General features: G+C 42.2%; 1 protein-coding gene across 9 annotated transcripts in view; it reads right to left on the reverse strand.

Moving 5' to 3' along the window:
* The window catches only part of tacc2 (transforming, acidic coiled-coil containing protein 2), a 47,586-nt gene that overhangs the window by 18,695 nt on the left and 16,762 nt on the right, over positions 1-12,129 (reverse strand). For all 9 annotated transcript variants that reach the window (XM_020603190.1, XM_020603229.1, XM_020603171.1 and 6 more), the window contains 2 exons: positions 11,356-11,928; positions 6,696-6,974 (listed from right to left, as the gene is read on the reverse strand). In XM_020603190.1, the coding sequence (XP_020458846.1) occupies positions 6,696-6,974; positions 11,356-11,928 (852 nt within the window). The remainder of the gene's footprint in view (positions 1-6,695; positions 6,975-11,355; positions 11,929-12,129) is intronic.

Below are 12,129 nucleotides of genomic sequence, written 5' to 3' on the forward strand. Positions count from 1 at the left end.
AAATGAGATGAAAAAAAAATTCCCTTGGCCTTGACCATACACATAAGTTGGTCCATAACATAACACTTTAAGACCAGAGCCTTACTGATGGGTGAGTTGTACAGTAAATGAACGAAACATAAATAACAATTTTCTATCATAGCACTTAAAGTGCTTCACAATACTTGCCCGTTCACAGAGCTGTCGCCGGGTTCAGTGTCTTGCCCAAGGACTCTTCAGCATGTGGACAGAAGAAGCCAGGACCTGAACCGTCAACTCCGTGACAGGACAACCCACTCACAGCATCCAGCACGCTACTGTACATGCTTTTGACAGCGTTACACACTGCAGGGAGTGAGCTAAGACCCTGTATTTTGTTGCTGGTATTGTTATAAAAGTATTCAGTCCTCTGAGGTCTGAATTTAGTAGAACTTTGAGATGAAAAATGACTGTATTATGCTATAAATCAATCATTTCTACCTTACACACAGAACAGGCACACAATCAGTTAGTGCATTTCCTTATTCTCTTTATCCCTTTCCTGTTTCTACCCATATCCTTGCTCCCCTGTGCAGAAGTGTCTGGGATATAAAAAAAACACAGCAAAGTGGAGCACTCTTGTGCTGTCTCTCTACATCTCTACCTCTGCCTTGTTTCTCTCGTCCACTGATAGTCCTGAATTGTCATGTTCCACCCCCACAAAGCGCATTATATTTCAACGCCGTCACCAGCTCCTGCTCCCAGTCACGTCCTCCTTTACACAGAACAAAACATCACACCAACAACCTCCAAGGGGCACTACTGCCTATTCTGATTCTGACAGTTTCCCCTGAAGCACAAGCATGTTTCTTCCATACACACTGCATTGTGTTCTAGGCACACTGATATACTAGGTGCCTGGGCATGTGTTGCAAATTCTCTCATCCTTGTTTACGTCACAGAAGCAAACAACAACAATGACATGCTCAGTTAGTCACACTGGATTCTACAGTCGGAACGGGTTTCATGGCATTATGTGTAACAGGCAAAAATTCATTCAGCAACATTAACCAATATCAGAAATGGCAAATTAATCCACATTCTCACTCACTGGTCATAGCATTTTCATAATAAATCACCCTGTCAACAACTGATTTATATTGCACAGAGGACCAAAAACAAAACAAATGCAGTTGGAGCTGCTTGCCAAACCTTCTGCTTCTGACTAAACTCATTGTCTTTTGCTGTTTTATTTACTTGATGACACATTCAAACACTTCCAGACAAAAATTCAGGTTAAGTCAAACTCACATGTGTTCTTGAGCAGGACAGGGGTTCTGTCCTTGCTCCATGGACTCATTGGCTCCCATCCTCAGCCAGCTCTACCCCCTCCCCCCTGCCTGCTCCTGTTATCCAGCCACCCTCCACATCCACCTGCTCCTCCTTTTGCTCCAGCCCTTGAAGTGGAAGCAGCCTGTGTCAGAGGAGGTGAGCACCAGCTAAGCGTACTGTGCTGCAGTGCAGTGGATAAGCGAGTCCTGCTTGCATCAGGAGCAAAGCAGCAGACGATTAAGGGCTCTTCATTTTATACACAACATTCCCAAACCTCTGCTCCTCTCCAGACTGTGAATATTCCTGTTTCTGATCTGTTGGTAAAATGATGCAACACCAGGAGGAATAAAAGATCCAAGAACAAAATATCAAGAAGGCAATAATCCACAACAAACAGGATGAAATAATAATCCCGCTTTGTCCTCTTGCACGAGGGTCTGAGATGCCTCATCTCTGTTTGGTTGCTCATACCTCTGAGCTCTGTTACTGCCTCCTCCCCCATCTCGTCTCCACTCTCTCCCCTGACATCAGCCTCCTGTGCCTTTAAAAAGACAAGCAGCTTTTTCTCGTCTCCTACTGTGAGTATGCAAACAATAGCTGACCTCCACAAGCACATTGATTAACAGGGATCTACTCTTTCACACTATCAGTCCCCTTCTTCATCCCTCATACAGTAACCGTAACTACCGCCTTTGCCTCTCTCCTTCCAGGATCCCCCTCTGTCACCCAATGTACTGCACAGCGAAAATGTCATTTTTACGCCTTCGTTTCACACAATGGAAGCTTCTAACAGCCAGTGTGGCCAAACAAAGTGATGCCTGAGGTTCACAATAGACTCCAAGAAACTGGTATTTGTGTGTATTATTCAAGTCTGACCCTATTATATTCTCTCTTATTCAAGGAGCTCCACCAGTAACCCTTAGTATACACACACACACACACATATATATTTATTCCCCACTTGCCCCCCCACTTTTGGGGCGGTCTTGTATTCCTTCCTTCAAGCTCGGGTCCTCTACCAGAGGCCTGGTAGCTTGAGGGTTCTGCACAGTATCTTAGCTGTTCCTAGGACTGCACTCTTCTGGACAGAGATGTCAGATGTTGTTCCTGGGATCTGTTGGAGCCACTCTCCCAGTTTGGGGGTCACAGCCCCCAATGTTCCTATTACCACGGGGACCACTTGTGCCTTCTTTCAGCCCTTGGTATTTCTCAAGCTTCTCATGTTCCTTCTTCCTGATGTTGCTATCGCTTGGAATTGCTACATCTATTGCTACGGCCTTTATCCTCTGTTTGTCCACCACTACTATGTCCGGTCACACTGGCTCGGATGTCGCCCGGGTCAACAAGGTCTGCGTCAAGTGTTGGGGAACCAGGGCAACCTGATGAGCAGTGGACTACTGGAACAAGACATTCATGGACAAGAGAGGAGAACAGGGAACTACTGGAATGCTACTATACAAGTAACTCCAGTGAGAGGGGTTACATACGGAGGATGTGGGACCTATAGATATATATATAAATCATAATCCAAAGTCCTCACTCTTGGTAAGGCAGGGACAACTGTCCTCCCATATAAACATCCAAATAAATAATCTCTCTATGTCAATTCCCTAGGCAGAAGGCTGGGATGATGATCTAATTTACTGGCACTCTCACCAAACCTTGAATTGCATTAAAGACCAGAGAGCAATATTAATATTCCGGTACATTGAGATCCGCTGTACCAGAGTCAAATTCCTCATGTGTCCGACACACCTGGCCAATAAAGCTGATTCTGATTCTGTCTAGCCACTCCTTCCCATTTCTTTTTTTTCAGCTATCAGTGTGACAGATGCAGAAAAGGTGTCCTGTGGGATAGAAATAAGAGCACAAGCAGGTTCTACACATTTCCCATCAACTGTAAAGGGGCAATAGGAAAGAGAAGCTGGAAATACGAGAGCAGTAAATCTATTGTACACTCATGGGAAAGCAAGGAAAGGAGGGCACACAACAATAGATACTCCGCCTGGTAAAACTTGTAGTGACGCAAACCTGCTGTGTGCAGAGTTCAGTTGTCACATTTCTGGCTAAAAGGACTAAAAAAATAAAATAAAATCTTATTTTCCACTTCTCAACCTAGAACCCAAAGCCCAAGTTCAACCTAATGCCACACTTAAAAACGGGAGTGTTTGCATGTAAAGATGAAATTCACAAAAATATTGATGCGATTCCTGTCTCAGATGTTTCATAGCCCAAGTAAAAATGCTGTCCACTCACAATTCCCAAAGGAAACCCCTACTTAAGCAAAAATATTGATTGCCACTGTCATCCCGAGCTCCATACCAGTTCAAAGATGCATCCTTAGCACCTCATAAATTATGTGTGACGTTCCTATTAAAGGACTGGTATAAGCAATCCGTTTTTGCTGCTTTACAGGTCTGACCTACGCTGCAGCTGCAAATGCAAACTGAAGAAAACCAAGAAATAAAAATTTCAACAAATGCAGTCACTAGAAGATATGGTTGTGGCAGATTTCTATAAAAGATTCATTACTGTGCTCAAGAAAAAAATTGGGTCACAATGACTAGTTTGCAAGACTTAGAAACCATGCAAACCTCCTCTCAGCTTTCATCTGTATGCACAAAACATAAATACCCCTGTGAAATGGGTTTTAGTTGTTCTATGAAACTTAAACAGTTAAACCAGAGTTATATATGATGTGTGACTTGTAAAGAAGGTCTTTTTTAAAAGCTCACTACTGTTGTAAGTCACAGATTTATCAACGCTGTTCCAGCTTCACTGTAAAATCTTAACAGCAGCTGTAAGCAAGTTGTCAGCAAAAGAATAATAATCTTCAAAAGTGCTGAAGTGAGAATTTGAATTATGATCATCAAGCCAGTTTAAGATAAAGTGTGAACCTTAACCAAAGGCACAGTCTCAAAAACTCATTACAGCCTAAGACAGAGAACACAAACAATATCTCCCTTAATTTGCCGCAGAGACACTCAAAAACCCTAAGCAAAGGAAAAATACAACGCTCAGGGAGGACCACAAAAGAGGGAAACTGGTTCTACCACAACATCACTGCTGACACAGTTATGACAAAGTGGGCCACTCCAGGACAGATCACTGTGGCTGTGTATAAAATACTTCAAATAAATTACAAGGTGGAAATATTCAAATCCATTCTTGTGTTATCAAACACAATTAGACAGCTCTGCAAGTGGCATGCCCTTCATAAAAATGATATTTAAGTTTGGACGCTGTGAATGCCATGGTAAAACATTCACCTTATTCCTTTTAAACCATTCCTGAGTCGATTTTGCTTTGTACTTTGGATTCTTGTCTTGTTGAAGGATCCACTGCCTCTTCATTTTTAGCTTTTTGACTGATGATAGGAGGCTTGGCTCCTTGGCTCCAAGCATGCTGCCTTATGTCTAGAGGTAAGCAATGGCTTAGTGTGTGCTTTTCTCCCAAACAGTCCAGACTTGTCCAGACTATGCTTGGCTGTGGAGATGTGGACTTTTATTCCAGTTGCCCCTAAGGACTTTGTCAGGTCCCCTGCTGTTTGTTTTGGGTTCTTATGTAGCTCTCAAGCAAGTTTCCTAGCATTTCTTTCAGTTACAGTGTCAATGAAAGCCTGTGGATCGATTTGAAGAGGGTTGTACATAGCAGACAATCAAGCAATCTGGTAGCCCTGGAACAAGAATGCCATGAAGAGTGGGGTAAAACTATACATGACTGGAAACTAACGCTGCTCAGGGTAACCAAAGAGGCTGAAGCAGGTTAGCCTTAAGCAAATATGTTTCATTTTACATAGAAAGCTATACAGAAATTTCCAATTTGATGCTGAAGTACAGTCAGATAAATTAGAGTTGATGTGTCTCGCTGTGTTCATTCACACACTATGAACCAGGTGACTGCAGAATTCAGGCAGCAGGGTGTAAACACAGGAGCAGTAAAACATGAACACTAGACTCTGAAAAGGAAAACCACCCTCTGCTGGTTGTAAAATGACACTGCACTTGGAAAGTGGCCTAGTCATCCCCTCTTATAAAATAAAGTCTATGAAATAAATCCCAAAATCAAGAAAGGCAGCAGAGGAAAGATAAGTATTATTAGTGGGGAAACTAAAATAGTGAAATGAAGTCATCAGTGTTCTGGGTTGAAATAGTAATGTTGCAGCCAACTGGCATGAATTCAGTCATAATAAGACAAACTATTATGATAGAGTCAACTGTGCTAAATGTTAAAAAGCATGGTTTGAGCGCTCTCCTTTATACTGTAAAAGATACACATAAACATTTGACCCTCGTGCTTTTTCTTTATCCACCACAGACAAACCACAATTATACAGTATACAGCTGAATTTCCATGACCACTAAGTTCATACATTAGCAAATCCTGTTTCTTTGATTTTCTGTGGTAGGCACACATAGCAATGCTAATCTGTAATTTTGTGAGTGGGGTAAATGAATGGGTTGCTGACAGAGAAAACAAGACAGTTACTCCAGATTTCAGTGGCATTAATACTGTATGTAGCATCTGTACATGGTGAACACTGACAGATTTGTATCTCTCAATTCTCACAGTATGTTTCAGGAATAGTTGAACTTTATGGAAATATGCTTCTTCCTGATTTTGATAAGAACAATACTACTCTCATGTGTCCATATACAGTAGTAAATATGAAGCATGAGCCAGCGGCTGAATAGTTTAGCTTAGCACAAAGAACAGAAACAGGACAAAACAACAAGCATGACTCTGACTAAAGGTAACAAAATCCACCTATCAGCACCTCTGAAGCTCACTAATTAACACATTTTAGTGTTTACAAAGTGTAAAAATGATCATTTGTCATTTTACAGGAGCTTATGTGCTGTACTTTTTAATTTGTTTTGGAAACAGTTGTCAGGCATCTAGCAGAGACTCCAGCGACATGACAAGAAATAGTCCAGCACACAAAAGGCATTTTGTTCCAGTCATTATGTTAGGATAAACTAACCACCTGGCCCCAGCTGGTATCAATCTTCTCACCTTCCTAAAATGCTGAACTATTCCTTTAAATCACAATAAGGAAACAGCCTTGAAGACTACACTTCCTGTAGTTTTAATCTCAGTTCAGGAGCTCAAAACAAGGTAATTATTTGTGCTAGATGTCGATTTAATGCTGTAATTTAACCTGAACTGGGGTTGAAAGGATAAGGACATGGCTACTTGTCACCAAGGAGGCCAAAAGGACTAGTGTCAGCACTGAACAGATCTACTGCAAAAGAGGCAGAACAGAGGCATGCAAAAAAAGAAACATGCATTCACATCAAATTCTTTAACACAAAAAATGTTGAATGCCTCATATGAACTACACATTAGTAAATGAACAGGTCTGGCATAGCAACAGTCTGGCAGAGTTCATGCTCATACAGTACCTTAAAGGGGGGTGGCAGGGTGCAGAAGCAGGACAGTGGTCCTCAAGCTGGTAAGCAGAAGGTGCAGGAGTGGAGGCAGGGGCTGGTGGAGGAGGAAAGCAGGGAGATGCAGGTGGGGTTGGTAGACCTTCGAGTATGTGCCTCTCCGGGGGTGTGGAAGGAGGAGTGGGGAACTTTGCGCTGTCCTGAAGGTGAGGAGGAAGGGTAGGCAGGAAGTGCTGTTCAGAAGTAGGAGGTGGGGGAGAGTCACCTTTCTCTGCCTGATCAGAGAGCGAGGGCCTGCAGGGGAGGGAACACAAACCCTCAACAGACTGAAACAAGGCAGCCAAGTACGGCGATTTGGAGAGCCCTCTAAGAACTCACTTCGTTTTCCTCAATATAGATGAACCATGAAGGAAACTTACCTCAAAGCGAAGAAAGATGGAGCATCCTGCTGTGTGTATAAACCTAATAATGACTTGAAAAACAATAGGCTCGCTCCAACCATCCTAATAACGTTTTGTGATTTAAACAGTGCGAAACTGAAACTCCTATCATCAGTCCCCTTACATGATAGTCCATGTTTCCCTTGCTTGCTCTTGCCTTCCTCAGTGAAGTAGCTGGTCTGAGGGTGTCTAGCTCTGTCATCATTAGCCACCTGGTGCAGTGGCTTTGGCCCCAATCCAGGTTCATCTTATCAGGAGTGGTAGGCTCCCTAATCTGACAGGCAATGGGTGATGGACGCCTGAGCAGCTGTCCCCCACTTGGGATCTGCTTCTTCGGCAGATTAGAACTTAGACAATACCTTCATCACATTTACAGTACTCAAAAATCAAGTCATCTGCCTGCTGAGTTGTACTTTCCAAATGTCCCTTCCAGCTCATTTCAGACTGAAACTGAGTTATGTTATTCTCCATCTTTCTCTCCAGTAAAGTCATAACTTTTCTTGGTCATTAACTCATTTTATTGCCAAGTATGTTAAAATATAAGGCATTTGACTAGCTCAGTGGCCCCTGGTGTGCACCAAATAAAACAGGAAAAAAGGGGGGAAACAGAATAACAAGTAAAACACAAGAAAACAACCAGCTATTTCTAAATATGTACGTATAGATAAGTTAAAATTTGGTATTTTGTGTTCAGTGGTTACATCTTGTTATTGAACTGTGGTGTTTGCTGTATCTTGTTGTACATGTAAACATGGATTAACTGTTCAGTGTTGTTAAGGGTGTAGCAAGTTACACTTTACATCTAACAGAAGGCTGGTTCATATCGTTCCATTAAAAAAAACGTACAGAACTTTGTAGTTGATTCCTCTCTCTCCTAATGCAAGTCGGTGAATTAAGCCAGCAGGCTAAAGCTCTACATATGTCAGCATCTGTGGCCAACTTGGCACATGTAGCCTGGAAATAGAAACAACCAAGTCATAACATAGTCTGAGCAAACTGTCATAGACTCACTGTGACCTCCAAAGATGGACAAAAACAGTTGTAGAGCAGATAAAAAATAAATCAAGCTAAGGGAGAATTGGAAGAAAGGTAATATTACCCTGGACACTAGGGAAGTACTTACTGGTTCATTGGCTTGTGTATGGAGGTAATGTCAGCTGACCTGCTCAGTAATAGCTGGAGCATTCCAACTTGCTCCCAGTAGCTGAAAGCAACAAGTTACACGTGCTCTTTTTCAGCAACACACTCTTTTACGTCAGTGTAGTTTTACTGATGGAATTAACATCTGGAGGCTGTCCAGTAAAATGTTATATTTTTGGTGATTCAGCAATGTGCATGGTGTTACTCAAGGGCACCTTGCAAGCAGTTTTTGAGAAAGCAAAAGCAGATTTTACAAGGCCAGTCCAGGAATACATAGTAGTCATTTTTAGTACTGTCTAGATAACAAACCTGACTCTCTTAACCTCAACTTTTATGGCTCAGTATTAAGTAAAACAGAAGTGACTTTGCATGTACTGTATTCCAGCCATATGTACACACATTTAGTGTAATCTACAGGAAACAGCTGGGCACTAAAAACAGCAAGTCCAGGCAGCGTGTTTAATGATAAACACTGAGCTGTAAATAAAACCAGATGAAGGTACTGAGAAATATATTTTTTTAAAGCTACACTGGGAATGGGATGGGAACGCCATTTCTGTCTTGCAGCAAACAGATACTACACATTCAAGGACACATTGAATATATTACACACACAAACATCAAATAATCCACTAATTCATTTCTGCCACAATTGAAATGAAATCATTATTTAGCACCAGTCTAATGTGGTTGAATAAATGACATACAGTACATGAAATTATCTATTTAACTTCTGCCAGCAAAAGCATATGAACCTACATACAACTGCCATGGCAACTACTCTATTTACAGTACAATGTGGGCCAGACTACATCCTACTTTCCTTTTACTCCAAAAACATGGATGAGAAAAGTCCTACATACCAGGCTGAAGAATCACAGTCATTCCCAAAGGGTTTAGTGAGGGGGAATGGCTTTACAATAGATTTTGTGACTAAAACTAGTTGCGTAACATTAAAAAAAAGTGTCATACAGCAAGTCAGTCAGTGGTCCTTTATGTTTCATGCTAGGCTCAAAATAACTCATCCTCATATTAAACTTTACCAGGGCAACGAGATTTTTGGAAAAGTCACAGACAGTAGTGATCATGAGTTTGACTCATTATTTTGAGGAGATTTCATGCCAGCCATCAATCAAGCGGCCTCCGTCATGTAGGGGAGGAGAGTACAGCATGCTCTAACCTGTAACATTTTTCATTTTCATTGCATGTGTTACACCTTCTCTCCTTTCATCTTTCTATTTGTCCCTTCCTTCCACCCATCTGGTGAGGTCAGCAGTGGCAGAGCGTAATTAGCACTAGCTACCTATACCTCATCTGCTGCGTCCACCTGGAAGGACTTAAACAAAAAGTTATTGTAGATGCATGCAGAGAAAAAAAAAATAGGGTAGCTACTTCTTGCTAACTCACCCAGATTTCTGCCATGGAGGAATCCATCAAACAATTTCAAACAAAGAGGCAACTACTGTACAGTAAGTTGTGGAAATGACTTCTGCTGAGTGCCTCTCCAAAGACACCAGAAAGAACAACTGTATGCCCCGGTCCTTTTCTCCTCTGTCTGTGACTCTGACCGACTTTGTCGCACACACTCACGTCGCAGAACATACTCCAGTGTTTCTCTGAACTCTGACTTTTGTTCCACTCTCTCTGGTCTGTGCAAATGACTTCAGAGAGGCTGAAGTGCCTGCCCAAATTCCTCCCACTACAGGCTTCAGTTCACAAAGCTGCACAGACTGAGCAGGACTGACAGCTAGGACAGCCTCTGGGAGGCGGGGGAAAACACCACATGTCTACACACACACACTCACACACTTCATCAAGCATGCAGTCACATTTATGGTCTCTGCCACATGTATGCAAGTGTAACTTTACCCACTGATGAAACCTATAGTAGAAATAGCACTGTCAGTCCTTTTTAGTGCTCTGAACAAACCTTTATGTCTCCAACAGCAGTGATGGGACAAGTGTTGTGACTGACAGGCAGCAAGTGCTCCTCCGGCATGTGGGATGGCTCCTGAGCATGCGCCAAATGCCCGGAGAGAGTGGAAAATAAGGGAGATAATTGAGGGAGATGAAAAAACTAAAGCTAAGTGAAAAGAAATGAGCACATATTATTTTTAAAAAAATCAGTAAATAAACTAGAAAAAACTGTACTTTTGCAACACATCCTTGGATGCACAGTGATCACTCTAGTGACATGATGTTTTTCAGTGAAAGAATGACACCCGTGAACAACTGGCCTAGCTAGAGCTGTTAAAATGTTTAAATAAATACTGAATGCCTACATGGAGGTCAAACTGAATGACACACTGGTTTACAATGTGTATTTAACTCAGTCAGGGGATTTAACATTAAGGGTTCACTGCCAAATCTGTAAGACACTGCAGACAGCAGCAACCTACCAGACGCCCTTGATATGTTTGAAAGCCTTACAAAGACACAGAGGGAATTCTCCATGTGCATGGAAACCCATTTAAAATGTCTGACAGGCAGGGCAGTGTGTTAGCTGCTTAGCTACAAAGCCCGTGTCCCCTCGAGATTGTTCCTTTTAGAAATAATTTAACTCTAATAAAATGTTTCTGATCACTGTAATGAAACTGTTATGATAAGATTCAAGTCTAAAAGGTCATATACAAATCATTATCATATCTGGTTTCCTTTTGGAAAACCAGTAAACCACAAAATTACCAGTGTCCCTGTAAACCTGTTGTTTTCAATGGTAAAGGGCTAATCCTTAGATTTTAGTCAGCTGAGGACTAAATGGATGTGGCATGTTAAATCTAAACTCAGCTCTGATAGAGACCGGCCCCCTGGCAGCAGCATTCTCAGTTTATTCAAACTGGTGAAGTAGGCTTTCACTGGAAACTGGAAACATTCATTTAGAACCTATGCATTTTGACAGAGACAATAACAAGTGATCCACCATAAACACTTAAAATAATGGGAAAATAAATTTAAATTGGTCCTGTTTGCTGTTGTCACTGTTTCACAGATCGTGGTCATGAAAAAACATTTTCAGATGTGAAGATTAACCAGTCTCACCATCAAAACTCTCACTATAATTAATTACATATAAATGATCTTACAAAGACACTCACCCGCTGTCCCATAGCTCCTCAGCAGGACCCTGGACTGTTTCTGGAGCTGGGATCCCTACAGGTTTTTCCACCAGCTCCCCTGGCAGCTCACTGATCAGCTTCTTCTCTGCTCCCTGTGACTCTGTTGTTGTCTGTGTTGGTTCGGGGTCTTCATTCTTCGTTGGTTCTGGGACCTCTACTTCATATGTTGTTAGCTCCTGGGGCTTCCCTGTGCTTTTTGTTGGTTTTAGGATCCCAGCTGGCTCCTCCACTATTTCTGAAGAAGTTATTGGCTCCCTTTTTGGTTCTGGATGTTCTTCTGGAAGCTCTTGTTCTTCCTTGGTTGGTTCTGAGAGCTCTACATTTTTTGTTTCTAGGGAGAGCTCTGCTTTGGTGCTTTGTGTTGGGTCAGAAGGCTCTGTTGTCTGCTGTGTGGGTTCTTGGAGCTCTGCTGACTTCTTTAAAGGCTCAGGAAGATCCGCCTGTTCTGCTGCTTGCTGCAGTACTGGGATCTCCTCCTGTCTCAGAGGAGCAGCTGTATTGTCAGTCGGCTTAAGACACTCTAGTTGGGGAGACTCCAGAGATGGGAGGGGTCTGGAAGAACAATACAAGAGAAGAAGGGGTTGGGGGACTTGTTGTGTAGTTTACAGCACATGCACAAGGAATGACTGACAAATGTGTGTGTTTGTGTGGCTACGAGAACTTATGTCCCATCAAGGTGTGTGTGTGTGTGTGTGTGTGTGTGTGTGTGTGTGTGTGTGTGTGTGTGTGTGTATAAGTAGATAAGACAGATGT

Source organism: Monopterus albus, unplaced genomic scaffold, assembly GCF_001952655.1.
Source record: "Monopterus albus unplaced genomic scaffold, M_albus_1.0 scaffold3.1, whole genome shotgun sequence".
NCBI classification, from domain to species: Eukaryota; Metazoa; Chordata; class Actinopteri; order Synbranchiformes; family Synbranchidae; genus Monopterus; species Monopterus albus.